This window comes from Triturus cristatus, chromosome 5_2, assembly GCF_964204655.1.
Source record: "Triturus cristatus chromosome 5_2, aTriCri1.1, whole genome shotgun sequence".
Classification (NCBI taxonomy): domain Eukaryota; kingdom Metazoa; phylum Chordata; class Amphibia; order Caudata; family Salamandridae; genus Triturus; species Triturus cristatus.
In genome coordinates, this window is record NC_140588.1 from 516026210 (window position 1) to 516046132 (window position 19923).

At 44.0% G+C, this 19923-nt stretch overlaps 1 protein-coding gene across 3 annotated transcripts in view; it reads left to right on the plus strand.

Annotated features, from left to right (window-relative positions):
- TRANK1 (tetratricopeptide repeat and ankyrin repeat containing 1) overlaps positions 1 to 16773 on the plus strand; it is a 1100402-nt gene extending 1083629 nt beyond the window's left edge. For all 3 annotated transcript variants that reach the window (XM_085607558.1, XM_085607559.1, XM_085607557.1), the window contains one exon: positions 14514 to 16773. In XM_085607558.1, the coding sequence (XP_085463684.1) occupies positions 14514 to 14626 (113 nt within the window). In that variant the 3' untranslated portion in view covers positions 14627 to 16773. The remainder of the gene's footprint in view (positions 1 to 14513) is intronic.
- Positions 16774 to 19923: the final 3150 nt, after the last annotated feature.

Below are 19923 nucleotides of genomic sequence, written 5' to 3' on the forward strand. Positions count from 1 at the left end.
CGCCACCGTACGCGTACTGTAAGCGCACCGTAAGCGCACCGTAAGCTGGCTCAGATATATATATTGATTTAAAGGCTATTTTCTCTGAATCTACTGAACAGATTTACACCAAACCTACAAAAGGCACTTCCTTGACCTGAGGACTACCTCTCTGCCAAATTTCAAGTAATTCTGTTCAGCCGTTCGGGCTGTAGCTGTGTCTAAAGGTCCTATGGAAAAATGCATGGTAAAAACGCGTTTTGGGACCCCCCTTTTATCTCAGCCCCCGCTTGACGAATCCCCCCGAGACTTTCAGGGTAGGAGCGTAGCGTAGCGCCCCACCTATTTTGAAAAATTCGCGAGGATTCGTCGACCGGCGCCAAAGTTATTCAAAATAGAATGTTGCGGATTTCCTATGGAAACGTGGTCCTAACTATAACTACCTACTGGCGACCGCCAGTAGGTTATATATATATATATATATATATATATATATATCAGAAAATTGCTGGTGCATGGAAGACGTAGTCGACATCCAGAATTCCAAAAAACACTCGCTGACACGGACCTTTGGTAAGTGCTTGATTTAATTAGATCGTGAGGCTGTCGTCATAACGTTTCAGCTCCGTGGAGCCTTGATCACATGATATATATATACACACACACCCAAATATAATTGAAAAACGTACATTAATAGAAGTTATCCTTCAGACATATCTTTAAAAAGGTATCGTTATTGTCATTGCCTCCTCCTTAAATAATCTCCTAACCAGAGGGCCTTATTCAGAAAGGGACTCTGCAGTTATGGGGGAGTCTCCGCACTCTGGGTGGAATCGCCAGAAATCGCGTTCTCCTTGCGAAAATTCTACCCCGAGTGCGTAGACTCCCCAACGACTACAGGCCACGAGTGCGAAAGGCCCTTTGTGAATCAGCCCACTTTTCTTTTTTTTCCCAAAAATATATTTTAATAAAATTACATATAGTTAAGTATAATGGTTTTATATATACAGGGGCTTTCAGCTAGCCATCGTCCTTGATTAGACTGTTCAGGTGTCATTGATATTTTACTTTCGCCCACTGTAGCATGGGTCAGTGTGTCAGCCCACTTCAGCCCTTGGTTTCCCTCTGTCTGAGTTGTGCCATTTACCTGTTTTCATGTCACTCCGAGAGGCAAAGAAGGTTGCCTGACAGGAGTCTCTTCTGATCTCGATTTGTACTGATACATTGTATCTGCCGTCACTCTTCTTTGCTGTAAAATATGTGATTCTGTATCATTCCAGGTGGACAAGGAGGGTCCATTTGAGGGCACAGATCCTGTTCTGCTCATGTACTCGTCTTTAGTGTCTCTCCCCACAAGAACGCCAATTGATAATAAATCCTCTGTGCATACTTCATTCCGCAATATCTCCTTAGTTCTTGCTTTATTGAACAATATAGCCTTGGCAGTGACTGATTTTACGACTCACAAAGAGGAACAAATAGACTCCATAACCTCTGTGCATTTTTACAGCAAAGGCTCCTCTGCGCATGCTCTTTAAAGCAGAAACACCGACACCTCTCCCTGTCCCCCAGATGCTTTTTGCATGCCCCACAACGCTGATTCTGGGGTTCTTCGCGTTCCGAGCTATAAAACTGAGCGGTGTGGTGAATGTCTTTTGCTGAAGATTATTAGGACTGTGCCTAAAGTAGTCTTCTCCTGATAGCCCTTCAGAAAACGAAGGGTGCACTTTGTAAAGTTGTATTTCCTTATTCTCCTGTATTCGTTCTGTTAAATTTCTAAATTGGTACTGTGCAGAGTTTTCTTCTTAAATTGTTGTAGAGAGTTAAAAAATCACACATTTGACAAAAGATATCAATATTTCAACCTCTGTAGAGGGTCTTTTTGCAGAATATCTTATGATCAAGGATACCATGCCTTAACTTTAATAAACACACCATGATTGACAGTTTTAGGACAGAAAGGGCCCGCAAAATGCCGTTATTTATCGACTGTAAGCTGGTCACTGACACAGTTGGAACAAAGTACAGCTGCAGACCCGTGTGTCCATTCTCTACAAGTATGTTTTATTCATTGCTTCATTTTCAAACTTATTAGAGTGTTGCAGGGATTCTGCTTATACACAGAACTATGCGTAGAACCCCAGGACCTCAGTGAGTTGTGGTGTACCAGAAACTCACCTCAGAACCCAGAACCCAGTATCCGGCTAGCATAAGTGTCCCATTCGTTATCCGAGATTTAGCTCGGCGGTCCCAATGAAAAGACAACCCAGAACACGCGACTCAGTACATACTCAGGAATGGTGGGAATTGGAAATACCTGTTCGTATATTATTCTCACATCAGTCCACAACAAGAATCAACAGAGACACGGTGAAAATAAAGAGTTTATTTTTATAGACCACGTGTCCTAATATGCAGTACTTTGGCTAATACAGCAGACAAATGATTAAAATCAAAACCATCAACATAGTTACAATTCCATAGAATATAAAAGGGGTGATCATGTTATAATGACAGTGGATACTACCACCTTCCCTTTATTAAGACGCTAATATTATTATTAGACTAACAGAAGGTCTCTTAGGCTTGAATAGGGGACCCCATACCTCAAAGATCAGCTTAGTGAAATCACATCACAGGAGCATCAGGAGTCTTCTCGCAGGAAGGCTCGTCTTCGGTCTGAATAATAAACATGATGTCCGTGATATTAAAAGCACCAACTTTCAGGTATGTGCAGCTGCTCGTGTGTTATGACTAAATAGTGGGTCGATCAACCTAGAGTGGAAAACATGCATTGTCTAACAACTCAGACTGTTTGTCACATCGTGTGCAGACCAAGGTCGCTTCGCAGAGCTCGGGATGGTAACAACAGATTGCTCTTGTGTGAGGCAAAACTCGAGTCAGCAGTTCGTTTAAGCAATAACATGTGAACGCAGTGTCGTGTGCAAAAGCAGCAAGATGGCTTTCTAACTTCTGACGTGGTTATGCTAACTTAACAATGTATGTACGTATTAAGGGAGTCCTTACTACATGCCCCCTTGATCGAAGCACTACTTAGTATGCAAGAAAAGAGAGAACGCAGAGTTCAAGCGCGACAGAGCAGAACAAGGCGTATCCAATTTAAAAAGGAACTGGTCAGTTCAGGCAAAGTTCGAACAGGAAAAAACCAAAAAGCGATAGAAAAAACAAAAAACCTCAAACGTGCCGTTGGAGGTGAAAAATGAAAAAACGCCTCACCGGGCAGAAGTGCAGACGTACAGGGACAGTTCAAGACACGTGAGGAAAACACAGTGGACGAAAGTTCACTCAATCCATGAAAGTATATGCAGCATATGTGGCCACTGCTTCCAGCAGAAAATCATTGGCACGGCCACTGAAGGTTTCAGCCATCCAGTTAAGTAAAGAAAAGGAACATACGTGTTCTTCTATCAGCGGAGCCTCTAGCACCATCAGAGGGCAACCAGCGTGTACTTCCAAGTAACTCATATCCAAGAAGTCATATGCCGCTCTCACGACGTCCCAATTACCCAGGATACCATGCGCCGCACCGCAGGCCATAATCCGAACACCAGAACAGGCAGACTCGTGAGACACTAAGGGCCTCATCAGTCGATCAAAATCCGGGTCCGGAGACACCATGTTGGTTAAGCACAAATCCATAGGCCATTCAAAGGGACAATCTAGGCAGTGGAAGACAGATTGCACGCAGGTGAAGTAGGAATACCGGAAGGATAATCCATATGCCAGGCTCAAAGTCGCCAACGGCAGGACACCATAGTAATCAAGCATCCTGTCACGAAGAAGCTGCAGACGGGACAGGCTGACTTGTGGCACAGAAAGAGCAGCCATTCCGCAAGATGAAAAGTAAAAGTAGCACACCTGCCACTAGAGCCAGAATTAACGGGACACCTCCAAAGACGCTGGAGAAAATAGAATGAAAAAATGCCGGAATCACACCAAAAATAGTTTGGAAAGAGGTCACGAGGCCCGAGCCCACAAGTTTAAAAAAATGAGCCAGGCCAGTCGTGGACGAGGCATTGAAAATTGTTTGGATCAAAGCACCAAAATGCAGGGGGAGGTCAGTATTCAAAAGCGCCTGTACCTCGGTGCGCGTATTTGCTACATGAAGGACAAATGTTTCCCGGGAGGAAGTCAAAGGCACCTCCTTTTGGGACAATAGCGCTCTTATTCTGCTCATCTTGTCGAACTCTGCTTTCAAGGTTGGAATTGAAGGCCAGATAGAAGCATCCAGCCGCCCATGCGGGGGTGGAAACAGGACGTTATTGCAGCAGACAACCCTCTGTGTTACAGTTACTATATACGGGATCCCTACTAACATCCCGCAGCAAGCTTCATTGTTTAAAATTAAATAACTACCGTTTGCAAGCAGCGTGAAAGATGGCGTAATCACTGGTACCGGGATACCTTTGAGGACGCAGGCCAAATTCGGAGCGTGTACATTACAAGCACCGTGCAATTGAATGTGCCTACAGACAACAGAATGATCAGGTGACGTTGTACATTCTTCACCCTTCAGATAAACCTCAGTACCGTCCCGTGTACATCTATACGTAAAGGGGAGGGACCAGACTTCATGTATGAAAGCGGTGCCCAGCTGTTCATATCTACCCAGAGCATAGTGTTTCATACAAGAGGTAAACTTAAAAAGCGCAAACGGTAGACTTATCAATCCGTGTAAGAGCCACACAGCGGAATCGACTTCCGCAACAGAAAAAGGTAACGGCTCCAATTTCTCAATATGGAGCAAGGAATATGTAGCATCCTTCATGGACACGAACTGCTGTTTGTCAGTAAGGTTAAAGGGAAGAAATAACTATGTTGTATTCAGATAGTCCCAAGGGACCTTCCCTGCCTTCAATGTTTGTAATGTCCATGCAAACTGCATAACAGAACGCAACTGGTTTTGACCATGATACAACACAGACATATCATCCTGCACAATATCCACAATTGAAGATACAATATTATCTAATGTATAAATGCGAGAAGAAAGAGTGTTAATGCTGTTATCAATAACTGCTAATACTTTTTCCATATTAGCCTGATCAATAGCTCTCAATCTTGAAGCAGCCTCAATTTGCGACAGTTTCCATACTTCGTTGTAAATAGCATACGCCCATCTCTTGGATCTGCCACCCACAGGACCTTTAACAAAATCATTCAAATCTATTTTGTCATGTAACTTTGATAAATGAACTTTGACAGATGCCAAGGATGTAATGTCGCAGCCAGGACTGACATAATTTCCCTACAGAGTATGTAGTTACTGTATGTGACGACTCAAACCGGGGGTCCACGCGATCTTGAGTATACCCCGGTTTCAGTCCTAGAAAACGACGTTGACAGGTATCAGAACTGCTTTGCCAAATTAACCATCCCTCACTATTAAATTTCGAAATATTGAAAGATGAATTAGAAACTAATAACTGCAAAGCAGGAAGGAACAGATCTGTGTGATTATTCCAATTTGGGTAAGCACCCAGATCCGGCACAGAAGGCGAATTTAGTTTTTTAGAAGCGGCCAATCCGAAACAGGTGGTTTGGAAGATGGTTGCATTTAAAAACAACATATGATTTGGTATTAGACAGGCACGGTGTAAAGCTTCAGTTCCCTGAACCTGCCACGGTTTGGAACCCCAAACCGACTTAAGATCAATAGTAGCCTTCCATAGATCATAACCTTTGATTGACAACTCATCCATAAAGGACTTAGAATATAGCAATTTGGTGTGTGTCAGTCTAACCTTGGAGGCAGACTCAGGCTTAACTTTAAAATAAAAGGATGCCGGGGCTGAAACACTGAAATCAGTAAAATAAGTAAACTTATCAACTAATGTGTGTGAACTGCCAAACGAGGGGGTGGGACAATGTTCCCACTGGGTAAAATTTACAAAATTTCTAAACGAATTTAATTTATGCAGGAAGTGATTGCCATAATGTTGAAAACAATACTGTTCCGCATAGTTAGCCGCATTGTCATACAAATCCTCAGCATCAAAGGCGGCATAATATTTCAAATCTGAAAACAGTGCTTCAATGGCGTGTACATCCCAATCATCAGAACGTATGTTCTGTTTAACTACATCACCCATAGAAACACGAAATACATTAGGCACATTAATGACCTCTGTAGGCCCATGAATTTGAAATTTAACTGCATCCCAAGCGATTCCATCCATGACGGGCCAGGCAGTAATATTCACAAAAGTCTGGTCCCTTTTCATGATGTGGGATGAGGAGTGGGGGGCCAAAGTTCCATTGATAAGTCTAATTGTCGATCTCTCTTTGAGATAATGGCCATCCACCAAACGGAAGAAAACTACAACAAATCCAATGGACATAAACAAAAAAATACCAAAAAGCATCAACCAGATGTATGTCCAAGGAGCTATCAAAAAATGTTTCTTAAACCAGCTCACAAAAACAGCAATGTTTGATGGGGGAGTTGAGGGCAAAGAGTTAGTGTCAAAGGAAAAACGGGACTGGCCAAGTGCTGTAGATTGTAAAACAGGCGAAGGTCCACGTGTAGGATAAGCATACTCCGTCTCATCGGACAAACCACCAGCCGGTGGTATCAGCAAGGGATCAGTAACTGAATGCATCTCGATTGCAACATCAGACAAGGTGGTAGAAGCAGGAACCATCATCGAATTTCTTTGCATTGTCTGGCATGAAACTGCCGGAGTCATACTAAGAAGTATCGGCCACTCGCTGAAGTTTGACATTGTCAATAGAGATGTACCTGTTTTCTTTGCGACCAGGAAGTGGAGGTAAAATGACTGTTCTTGTACCCTGCACTCCAAGCACTGGAACTGGTGCACGATAAGAGGGGCCGAACTCCTTCTTGTTCTCCACCTTCTCACGGACCAGATCACCAACTCGGGGTAGCCAGCCGACTACCGGAATCTAAACCTCAGCTTCAGATGTGGAGGGAAAATGTTCTTTCGAAAGAGAGTCTCTGGCTTCTTGTAGAGTCTGCAAAACAGCACAGTGATCATCTACGTCAAAGGGTGCGGTCGACGCCGCAATGTCTAGACCATCAAGGTCTGGAACAAACATTCTGATTCCGAAGAGCATCATGTACGGGGTCCGCCCACCCAGAGACCTTCTAGGGAGATTATTTAGTGCACGTTGGACGTTATACAAATGGGCTAGCCAGTTCCGGCCTCTGCCTAAAACACGTGCTGTCAACGATTGCTTTAAGTCACGGTTCATTCGCTCCACCACACTATTACCCTCAGGTCGGTAGGGAGACGAAAATTTGATCAGGACCCCCAAATTTTTCATAGCCTCCTTGTAAGCCTTAGAGGCGAACGCAGGGCCCTGGTCAGAATGGAAGGTACCACACGCAAAAGTTCCCACAAAGACACGCAAATACCTGATGACAGTCCGCGAGTCAGCACTCCTTTGCGGCCATACCCATAGAAAACGTGTGCACGAATCCACTGCAACCAAGATGTACTTGTACGCAGTATCAGAAGAAAAAGGACCGCAGTGATCTAAATAAACACAACCAAATGGCTTATTAGAGATGTACAGCTGTGTCTGTGGTGGGCGCGCAACAGTAGAAGGTTTAATCTGTTGGCAAATGTCACAATCAAGAACATAAGCGCGCGCTTGTTTATATAAACCAAACCACCAGTAACGTTGTTGTAGCAGAGATATTGTAGTCGACACACCGGCGTGGGATGACGCCAACCCCTCGTGCGCAGCCAAGATCAGTGCTGGTCTGCAGTCCGCGTTGGGAATAATTCTATCACCAACGTCGTTAATCCTCACTAATGGGACGTTATCAGGACTTAAATGATAAATATACCGAGAGGGAAAACCCTTCGAGTAATCTCCTCCCTTCTCTGTAGCAGCTATAGCTGCCAAGATGTCATCATCAATCTTACTTTTGGATCTTGTAACTGCTGCCACTAAGTATGTAGCCACTGCTGTTTTCGCTGCCTCGTCAGCTAAGCTGTTGCCGACAGCATGGACACCAAGTCGTTGGTGACCCAGAGTGTGAATAACACTCACGAGAGGGAGACGTTCTTTAAAGTCTGCCACTCGAACCCAAAGCGTTTTATGCTTAATTGTGCTACCTTTAGTGTCGCGGTAATCATTCTGAGACCAGAAGTGCAAATTGTCATTGTAGGACTGGACACAGTAGAAGGAGTCACTCACTATAAGAGTAGTGACTCGGGGATCAGCAAACTCCAGTGCAAGCACCAGAGCCCGGAGCTCCGCCAATTGCACGGTACAATCACCCAATGACTGCGTATGCACTGCATCAGATTGGAATTCACCATTTACGAATGTACCCACGACAATTGCGCAAGCCGCTGAATAAGCGTGCTTCGATCCGATTGCGGGTTGCGCAGACCCGTCAGTGTATATGACACAATGGTATTCCTCGAGCGGGCGCAAAGACAGAGGTGCCGGATGAACGAATTCATACTGCAAGTACTCTTGAGTCTGTAATGAGGCATCAAAGATGTAAGTGACGTCTGGCGACGTCAGTGTTGTGGCCCATTGTATCCACCGTGGATGCAAAGCTTTAGAATTGGGTACACTTGCTTTAGTCACTGCCTCTAAAGCAGGATATGGAGTTACAACCAGAATCTGTTTCCCATGCGACAGTGCGCGTTCCTTGAGGATCGCCATCTGCACAGCAGTCAGAACTTTTTCGACCGTGGAAAAACGTAATTCAGCAGAGGTGTACAAGTGGGATTTGTACGCAATGGGGACTGTGTCGCCCTCATTAAACGTCAAATACGTGAACCCCACGGCGCCTGGTACTATTCTTATTACCAGGTTAGTGCGGTTATCACGTGTCAGCAAGTATTGTGAAGCAAGAAGGTCAGCCTGTAAAGACTGTAAAATAGCAGAGTGTTCTAGCTGCCAGCTAGATTTCGAAAACGAAGGCTGTACCAAGGCGTAAAGCGGCTTGATACGCTGGGCATAATCAGGAATGTACGTACGGCCGAAATTCAGAAAACCCAGCAGAGATTGTAATTTCTTCAGTGTCGTAGGAGCACTTAAGCGTGCACACTTTTCCAGAAAGTGGGGGGCTAACCCCTTACCTTCATTGTTGAGCTCGTAGCCCAAAAACAACACCGTATATTCTGCGATGTGAGACTTCGCAAAATTGAATTTGTAGCCATAGTCAGCAAAACTCACGATAATATTGTAAACCCGAGACAGATGCGGCATCAGCTCATCATCCGTAAGATAGATATCGTCAACATAGGAGTATGCTTCGGGGTCTATTCTTTCTAAGAGAGAAACCACGCGAGCAGAAAAGACGCCAGGGCTATTTTTGTAACCCATGGCTAATCTTGTAAACTGTTTTTGTTTTCCGCCTGAAGTAAACGCTGTCCACTGGCTACTCAGTGTGGACAGGTTGTGGCTAAAAAAGCCATTGGAAATGTCAAGTGTCGTTTTAAATCTTTTACGCACGAGACTGTCGACCAAAGCCGAGCTATGTGTATTTTGTACCCCGCAGGTCCGGCAATGGGAGTTTAGGTGCCGGTAATCCAAAACTAAACGGTACGAGCCGTCAGGCTTCGTTACAGTGAATAAAGGGTTATTCATAGGGGACACACATGTTTCAATAACACCCTGATATTCCAATTGTTCAAGGATTGCCGCGACGTGGGGTCTCGCTTCACGACGCATAGGATATTGAGGTTGAGGCTGGGGCATAGACCGCAATGGAATCTCATGGCAGGGGGACAATCTGTCCCATCCCACCTGAGTACGATACACCGCCGGCGCAAGCGCAAGCGCCCACTCCTCAGCATACACTTCAGCTTGGTCCTTAGGCACTGTGTGCGCAAAGGACGGGAGGATTACTTCCTCCCCTCTAGGAGCCTCTAAAATGAAAGCTGGGGGCCAATCTGCCTCCGCTAGGAGGATATCATAGGTGGTGGTCAGATTATCCCAAAAAATCCCTTTTATGGTACGTTGTATGTCACCCTCTATTAATAAGACTATTTCATAAAGTCTGTCAGGGGGAGCCACTCTGGTGTCAGCTGTTTCAACAGTAACCGATATATCAGTTGCTGTCACCGCCAGAAATGGACGCAGAGCTTGACGGACTATGGTAATTTCCGCTGCGCTGTCCAGGAGCGTCAGCGCCCATGTCCGGTTCCGAAGCTGTGTCCGCACTATCTGAGGCATACCTTGCCGTCAGAGCCGCCACTTTCTTCTTCTGAAACGGGGGTCTTTGTCGTGCAAATTCGTCCTGCTTGCCTTTACCCTCAGTCTGTCGGGGCTGGTCACGCTGTTGTGGAACACCCCGACCTTTGCCACCGCCTCCGCCACCGGACTGTGTAGCCGATGTTTCCTGTGAAGAACGAGGAGAGCGCTGTTCAGAAACCTGAAATCTATCAGGAGACTTTATAGCAGCACGATCGCGCAGATCATAAGTGCGTTCACTACTAGACTGTACGGGAGAGGCAGGCCGAGAGCCCTGTTTCTGTTGCTGCTGCTTTCCCTGTTGTTTAACCTGCCATTTTTGTTTTGGGAAAAAGGGCCGTTCGTCCTTACCAGACGTTTCTGCCTTACCCTGCTGTTTGAGATCGAGATTCTTTATTACAGGCTTAACTCCTAAAGAGCTACGACCCAAATCCCGATATGCCTCTGCGATTATTTTCGCAAATTCCTGCGGTTTGTCCTCCTCAGGAACTCGTTTCAGTTCATTACGAACCTGGAAATGCAAAGCATCACCCTTCAGGTTACCAATTATCATGGTAGCCACCAGGTCAAATTGCCCGAGGAGCCGCATCCCTAACTCTATCGCAGACTCCGCACCATGGTTCTCTTGAACTCTTTTGATAACGGAGGGCAGCTGCAACATAGACGGAGTGCCAAAGCACTGCGCGTACGTCGCTGCAAAGACCTTGCCCCAATTTGCACAATCATCAATGTGGGGGACCAGGTCCTTAGGCAAACTAATGGTGAGGATCCTGTGTTTCTCCACAGGAGTAGTATTCGGGTAAACCGCTTCTATTTGGTCAAATTTTTCAGCAAGCCAAAAGGGGAAATCATCCCTAGTTTGGGGGCGCTTGCCCATAACAGAATTAACCATAACAGGACTAATGACCACCGCGTGATGATCAGTAGGCTGTCCCGCAACAGCAGGTGCCCCCGCCTGCATATTGCGCGACACATACTGCACTAACGCCCTATATACCTTAATGAGGGCAGTGTGTAGTACACGCAACTCAGCCACCGTCACCGTGAGGTAACGGGGATGAGGCGTAAATCCGGCTAGTACCGGCCAAGTGGCCCCTGCAATTGATAAAGGGCCCATTCTCGGCGGTATAACCACATGGGGAAGGGCGCCATTAAACCAAATATGGTGCTGCCAAGCAGATATTGGTATTTCCTGTGTCCTATACGGCGTATAGTTCGCCGGCACTGCAGCGGCAGTGTAAGAATGAAAGGTGTCATCATCCCCCACCGCTGGAATCGTCACCCAAGAGTAGAACAACTCATAGGGATGAGCCGCATCGGTTCCCACTACAAAGATGACGTTCATACCAGTGTCCGGTACCCCATACTGCGTCAAATGACGTTTCAGAGCTGCACGGCTATGCGCCGCAATATCCACCGACATTAGGACAACACACACGTGAAACTATCAGTAGCACAAGGGTTAACTAACCTTTTTAATTATCAAGCTTGAAAGAACCTATATCAATAGACCTAGGTAGGTTTAAATCCGTCAGACTTGTTATCCGGAAACAAGAATGAGGGTGTTGTGGACAAACGCGAGCACTACTAAGGCGTTTCAACTCATAGACCAAACGTTAGGTGCGCCATGTTGCAGGGATTCTGCTTATACACAGAACTATGCGTAGAACCCCAGGACCTCAGTGAGTTGTGGTGTACCAGAAACTCACCGCAGAACCCAGAACCCAGTATCCGGCTAGCATAAGTGTCCCATTCGTTATCCGAGATTTAGCTCGGCGGTCCCAATGAAAAGACAACCCAGAACACGCGACTCAGTACATACTCAGGAATGGTGGGAATTGGAAATACCTGTTCGTATATTATTCTCACATCAGTCCACAACAAGAATCAACAGAGACACGGTGAAAATAAAGAGTTTATTTTTATAGACCACGTGTCCTAATATGCAGTACTTTGGCTAATACAAGCAGACAAATGATTAAAATCAAAACCATCAACATAGTTACAATTCCATAGAATATAAAAGGGGTGATCATGTTATAATGACAGTGGATACTACCACCTTCCCTTTATTAAGACGCTAATATTATTATTAGACTAACAGAAGGTCTCTTAGGCTTGAATAGGGGACCCCATACCTCAAAGATCAGCTTAGTGAAATCACATCACAGGAGCATCAGGAGTCTTCTCGCAGGAAGGCTCGTCTTCGGTCTGAATAATAAACATGATGTCCGTGATATTAAAAGCACCAACTTTCAGGTATGTGCAGCTGCTCGTGTGTTATGACTAAATAGTGGGTCGATCAACCTAGAGTGGAAAACATGCATTGTCTAACAACTCAGACTGTTTGTCACATCGTGTGCAGACCAAGGTCGCTTCGCAGAGCTCGGGATGGTAACAACAGATTGCTCTCGTGTGAGGCAAAACTCGAGTCAGCAGTTCGTTTAAGCAATAACATGTGAACGCAGTGTCGTGTGCAAAAGCAGCAAGATGGCTTTCTAACTTCTGACGTGGTTATGCTAACTTAACAATGTATGTACGTATTAAGGGAGTCCTTACTACAAGAGGTTAATTTAATGTTTCTCAAAAATGTGGCAAACATTTGTTAATCAAGCACAAAACACTGCTTGGTGAATCAACTAGGCATCGTAACAAAGCATCTTGTTTAGGTCTGGCATTGGCTAAGGCCTTTTGTTTTTCCCTAAATAAATCTTTACAAATGACTTGTATCCGTAAACGGGGGGCTTTCAGTGAGACCTTTTCATACATTGGTCTAGCCAAGGGAAAGTTTTAGCTTTCTCGCCAGTCTCAGGTATTTGAAAAATAGCATAATAAAAATACATAGAAGGGCTTTTGGTCATCCTTCTTCATCCATTGGTCTGTTTAAGTGTCAACACTTCGCTTCCTTCCACCACAGCAGGGGGCAATAGGTAAGCCCTCTTCAGCCATTGGCTCTATTCACTTTGAGCAATGACAATTTGCTCTTGCACGTGTGCAAGGGAAGTCATTTTATTTCAGTGGCAGGGCTTGTAGGCCTTCTCCACTTTTATTTTAGCTATAATTTCTTCTTTTTTTTTTTTTGTTAGTTCATTTTTTAGTTTTAGTTTTTTGTGCAAGCATTTGCATGCCGCCTTCAGATGGTAGCAATTTTACTTTTCATATACACTTTTAATGTCTACTGCATGAGTTAAAAAAAAAAGGGGTGGCATCGCTTTGCTAATGGTTGTTTCCATTGTAGTTTGAGCAACGGTGCATTATGGTTCCAGTGGAGACCTAACCATAACTGGCCAATTGCAGAGGTTTTAAGTTCTAACTCTCTGTGTAAACATCCTTTAATTTGAGTTTTTCACTTGATTTTTGGAAACCTCTGTGGACCACAGTAGAGTACGGTTATTGCAATGAGACGATCGTTAATTTCATGAACAGGCGGTGATTGCAAACAGAAATTATTTCGGGATCGTCAGCCCGGTTCGGCATGTCCACGAATGAAAGACCTAGTCGATTTTTTGCCCCGAGGATCAAAGCAAGAGCCCAATGACTGAAAGTAGAAACTCTCTGCCTCTCCCTTAGCCGTTCGGAATCGTGCATGTCCGCCGATTAGTGCACGTTTGTCACGTGCATCAATCAGATTCTTTTTTTCCTATTTTAAAATTGAATCTTCAAATATCTTCACGCCAAGGGCTCACATATGCTGGATTTTGCTGGGTTAGAAATTGTATTGATTAAGATCTCCCAAACTGCTCAACACATTTACTTCAAACTAAAAAAAAAAATCTGTTGTGAATCGTGCTGTTTCTTCATGCAATGTGAGGTAGGTACCATTCCGGCCAGAAAAGTTTTCGGTATAGTAGTGTAAAAATGAACGTTTACATTTTGTATGAGCACCTGCAAACCCAGAGGTCGGTGGGCCCTACGTGTTAAATTGAAATATATTGGAAAGAACACGTGTAATTTCCCTTAAACTAAGTTTCTCTGCCCTACGCTGTTTTATCAACACAGACATTTCCATTCGGAACAAGAGGTGAAAAGCAAACCCCAGGAGTGTTCTTGCGATAAGGGTCTTTATGTGTTGTGGATGTTCCGTTGAGATCGGGGTTCAGACAACACATGTCCCTCGGCAAATGTTTAATGTCAGAGAAAAACAATCTTGTAATTCCAACGCCAACCAATTCATAGCCGTATGTGCAGAGCACGTCAAACTTTATAGAATATCTACAGGCTTCAGTAATGTTTCACATTTATTTCAATGATCATCGACTCTCGCTTGTGAAACACAGTTCAGTGTATACGGACGTTACCTAATCATTTATTTTTCTCTTTTTGTTCAGGTTTGGCACATGAGCCCGATTACGAGCATGAAGTTGAGGATCATTACTTCACTTTTGAAGAGTTGTACAGTAAAAAGAAACTAAAGAAAATGAAAAAAAGGAAAAAACTATAGATCAGAAAACTGATGTGGCTTACAACATGCTAATTTAAAGATAAAACCCGGAATTTCAATTCTTGTAAATACCAAGGTTTTGTTGTTTCTTAAAAAAGGGTTGCACAAGTTTAAAGAAGTTTTTTTTATTCAGTGGTTTTAGTCATACACATGTCTACACCTTTTCATGTAAGTTTTTTTAAGGTCAGATGAAATTGAATGTTCATGCATTATCGTTCGGGAAACCTTAATTATCGACTGTTCCTATCCTTGGTGAACTGCTCATTTAAAGAAGAAGAAAAAGTGGATATTGAGTGGGAGAAATAAGGAAGAGGGTGACACAGTCCTTCAACATTAATTCCATCATGTTTGCTATAATACCACTTCCCATGCATTTGTGGAGAAATTTGGGACTTGAAGGATAAACTTGAAATGTTGACGCAGGATTGCTTCCTGCACATTGTACAAACAGCTGGAAAGCAGCATTGATTTATAGTTAATAAAGAACCAGGAAAATCAGTTTTATTGTGGGATAGAAAAGAAATAGGTTAGGGAGAAGACCATTTCTGGTCAAGCCGAAACAGCAGCCTCTGATTTTATATTGCACTTCCAAAATTGTGGTGCAGTATTGCACCACATTGTGATGTTGGGTGGTTTTAGCAGCAGGAAAATTGCCTTTCATTCACTTGCTGACCGAAATGTTCGTTCTCGCCCCAATTCTCTTAAAAAAAAAAATATATATATTTTATAGTAGCTTAAGCATTAGTAAAATTTCCACGCAATACCTTTCCGTACGTATGTTAAACCTTAATCGATGATAATTATCGAGCATTGATTTCTAATTCATAGTTGTTCCAAATCACAGAAAATACATGCTGTTCAATTCATTATTGCCCAGCCTGCAAGCTGATCTAAATCTATCAACTCTTCCACGTGCCACAAACATTCTGTAGTGTTTGGCTACTTTATTGAAGTAATATAGTGACTCACAGAAATACACATGTTGCTAAACTGATATTCGAGCAATAATCTGTCTATCTGGTTATCTTGAATCAATATGTTTTATTTCCATGTGCTATGTCGAGCTTCACTGCACACAGTTTTCGAATCTCAGGTGTAGTCCACGAGTTGGTTACAGCAATTAAATATGCTGCTTGTTCGAGGGATGTTTTTGTGTCTCTTGAATGGGTTAGGAGTTAACCTAGTGTTTCCGGATTCATTGCGTTTAAAACTAAAATAGAACGGACATACTCAGGTCAGCCAATTATGTTTGAAAAATACGAAATCGCATTCCCTAAGAAGACGATGTTTGAGTGAGATAATGCGCTGGGACCGCAAGGGCCGCCCTTGGGTATTGGTGGGCTGAACCTAGGCCCATGGCACCTTTATTCAGCGGGGCACACGAGGCTGGCCTACTAAAAAAAAAATTTTTTTAAATCTTTTTTTCCTTGCAGACTGCCAGCCCCGGTTCTCCATAAAACTTCCCTTCCCGTAGTCTTACTTTAGTTCTCTTTCAACCTCCTCTCTTTCTCCCGTCCCAGGCTTCTTACCTCCAGTTGGGTGCTGGAATTGTGAAGCAAAGTTGTGTGGATGATTTTGGTCAGTTGGGGAAGGCTAGAAAGGTGGGGATCAGGAAAGGCTCCAGATCTGCATTGCCCTGGGGGCTAACTGAGCAGAGGCTGGCCCAATTGAAGATAAAATGTTCTAAATTCTTACAACTGCACGCTGCCAATTTTGGAGGCCGTTACTAAAGAATTGCATTTGTTTATTGACCAAAGCTAAAAGATGTGAAGTTTACAGTGAGAATGGCTCTACTTATCAGAAGATGCGGCAGAGATGACGTGTCTAAAACATTATAGTGTGTGAAAAACTAAATCTTACCTTTGATTTTTTTTGTATATAATTGAATAAAATTAGACATTGTTTTAGTGGTGAATGCAGTCTTCAAAAAAAAAACATCAAATAGAATGTGCATTTGTTTGTAAGTAAGAAATATTTTCATGTTTTCAATTGTTTGCTCTAAACTCTTTTAATCAATCCATGTATTTTACATTCGAATTACCAAAAAGATCTACATAAAATTAAATAGTCTATTTGTTAACTCTTCAAGATTATGTGATATAAAATGTTAGGACTTTTTTGAAAATAAAACCTCCTTTATTATGCCATTGTACGTGTGTTGCTTGAACATGAAAACCTTGAAAAAAAACAAGAGACAAGAGGCATTCGGCAAAGCAGGAACATTTTGTTTAATTACACAGAGTGGCCTGGGAGAGCAGTTACAGGGTCTGAGGACTTTTATACAGTTCATTGTAGACAATATAGTATTTCTGTAGGTCCAGGTATGGTAAAGAATGTAAGCTGCTGCCTAAATGAATTGTCTAATGTAAAGTACAGATGGGCCTCATGGACACAGTGTGGCCATTGGAAATTATGTCCAGATGTCCGGCATGGGGAGCACGGGATCACCGCGTGCTTTGTGTCCTGATTGGCTATGTGTTCCTGACTCATATGACGTCTGACTTTATGGTGTTTCTGACTCTTGTGGCATCTGACTTGATGGTGTTTTGGGAGTGCACATACCCCTCCAGCCATGTGTGCTTTATTAGGGCCAATCTCCCTGGACCACTGTAGTGTAGCTGCGCCTATCTGTGGGATTGATCTAGGCTTTCCTGTTCATTTGTCTGCCGGCTACGTGCCACCCCACCTGTGACTTATCAGTCAAGGACCTCGGGCCTATGTCTCAAAGCCTGCCTGCCTATGTATTTGCGAGTTGGGGTTGATGTGGAGTCCACAACTGGTGAATTCAGTAATAAAGATGCAATTCGTTCTCATACATGAATGTATTGTTTTTCATACTAGCATTGACGTTTTTCATGTTCACATCCCCCTAGTTGATTTGTCAATAACACTATCTAACTCATACCTTTTGACTGGTACTTTGTTGGGGATCTGTTGCTTATTATGATCGTTTTCGACAATTACTGCCTTCCTAGTTACTTGCATTTTTCCCATTTTGAGGACAGCATTTTTACTGCAGGTAATCCCCAACTGTACAGACCCGCATATGAATAGGCACTCAATGAAAACTGGCAGCAGCAATTTGCACAAACCGGACATCCACTGGGGGAGCCAGGCAAACCAATTTGAAAACTACTCCTGCTCACGCATGTCTCTCTGTAAGTGGTGCAGTGCTTAGATGGCAAGTGTCAATGTCCCATTATCTGCATAATTCCCTGGAATGAGGGTGCAGCAGGCCGTACCGATCTTAGCACACACCCTTCTCTCCATCGGGGTCATCAAGTCCAATACATATCGATGGTGCCTTACCTTAAGGCAGATTGCTCACAGTTTTTCATTGATTGAATTAAGGCCGAGCTCGGTGCTGTTCATAATTTTAAGCATTTCTCACCTGGTTATTTGTAACCAGCGGGCATTGACTTTTGTCTGCAGGGTGAAGAAGGGCATTGACCCTTCTGCCGAAATTTATGTATCCGTAAACAGTCTGAATTCTTTGGGAATGTCCTTGAACCAAGCCCAGACAAAATAGTCTGCAGTTCTCTTCTCGCGAGCATGGTGCTGCAAGATTGTCTTCTTCCTTAACGAGTGCTGGTGTAAGTCCAAAAGTTCTTCTCCAGGAATGACCATGGTCCGGTGTGTATATTGACCAGGGAAAAGAGTCAGCACCATCCAGAGACAAGCTGATTATATGGAAACTCTCCACACTGCCAGAAGAAAGCCATCACCGTGGAGGTGCCCCATTACATATCCGGAATGTGCATGATTGTGCCGCAGTTAGCATTCGTGCCCATTGGAAGCGTTCCTATACCTCTGAAATATAAGAAAAACAGTGCAAGTTTCTGTACAGTTAGGGGTTGCTTCTTCACTTCTAGCCAAATGTATCTACCCACCTCGGTGTCACAGATTTCCTAATGGGGTGTTCATTCTTTCATTCAACCCTCCCCGTGACTAATTCCCCTTCCAATCCTCAAGCTGGGTGGCCCTACACAAGAACTCCATGTCGGGGGACCACTCGTTAAGGAAGACTGCCCCATAAACGCTAAAGGACACCTCTGTTCCACAGATGGATGAGGAGCCGGGGGTGTTTGTGCATTGAGTTGGGGGTTTTGCTACCTCCAAGAATCTCTTCTTTGAGAAGTCTCAGGATCAAACAGTATCCTGCCCTATGCTGCCCTTTCCTGTGCATCCTCTCTAGCTCAGTTTTGATGTCACTGGGCTTATTGAAGCGGTATAATGTAGTTGGGTTGGTTTCGTACTAGGTCAAATTTAATACTACCCTAGGTGGTTCTACCTTGTTGGGTTGGATCTTGGCCCTTATCCTGCATCGTTATGGGCCGATAAGTCATTTTGTTTTCTATGGGGCTGTAGGAAGCTGGCTCTGTATATACTATACCAAATGAGGTATAGTGTGCACAGAGTCCAGTGGAACCCCAAAAGTAGGTAGAGGTAAAAGTCGACAGCACCTCACTCTCTATTTGTGGTAGTGTGGGCGAGCAGTAAGGCTATATCAGAGGGTAGTGTTGAGCATTTGTTGTGCACACTCAGGCAAGAAATTATGTCACACACTAAGACTGAACTCAGACCAATTTGTTTGTATCAAAAATATTATTTAGTTATTTTATTTCTTGAACCAAGCCAGGCCTGGTGCAGGTAAGTGAAATAATACTTTGCAAAATCTTATGCAGTGTTTTACATTTGAATGCAGGTTCGAAATGCAATTGGTTGAATTACAGGTAAGTCAACCGTTTGAAATAACTGTTCGAGGCATATGAGCTGCAGATTACACACTTTTGCATAGATCGCCATCTGGTGTTGGGCCCGGATGTTTGCAGTTTGTTTTTCCTCTTGGAAAGTCTTTGGAAGTCACGAGGTCGGTGACTCCTCCTTTGGATCGTATTGCGCATGGGCTTCGGCTCCATCCTCAGATTGCTTTTTTCCGCCATCGGGCTCGGATGTGATCTTCGCGCTCTGGTTCCGAACAGCTTCCAGTTCGACGATCGACGCGCAATCCTCACCCCAATCGCTGTATTGTTTCGATCATGATCTCTTCAATCAACGCGCCTTCTCATCGACACAAATCTTCGGTTCCAGTCGTCAACGGCGGCCTTCGGGCCTACCCAGGCTCCGGTCCCGGCTCATGGAAAGAACTCCATTCAAAAAGTGCCCTCAATGTGGGTCCAAATTTCCCCACACCGATCTTCATGAGGTATGCAACCTTTGCCTCTCCCCGGAACACAAGACTCGAGACTGTCCGACCTGTAAGTCTTTCTGATCCAAAAAGACTATTCGGGACCGAA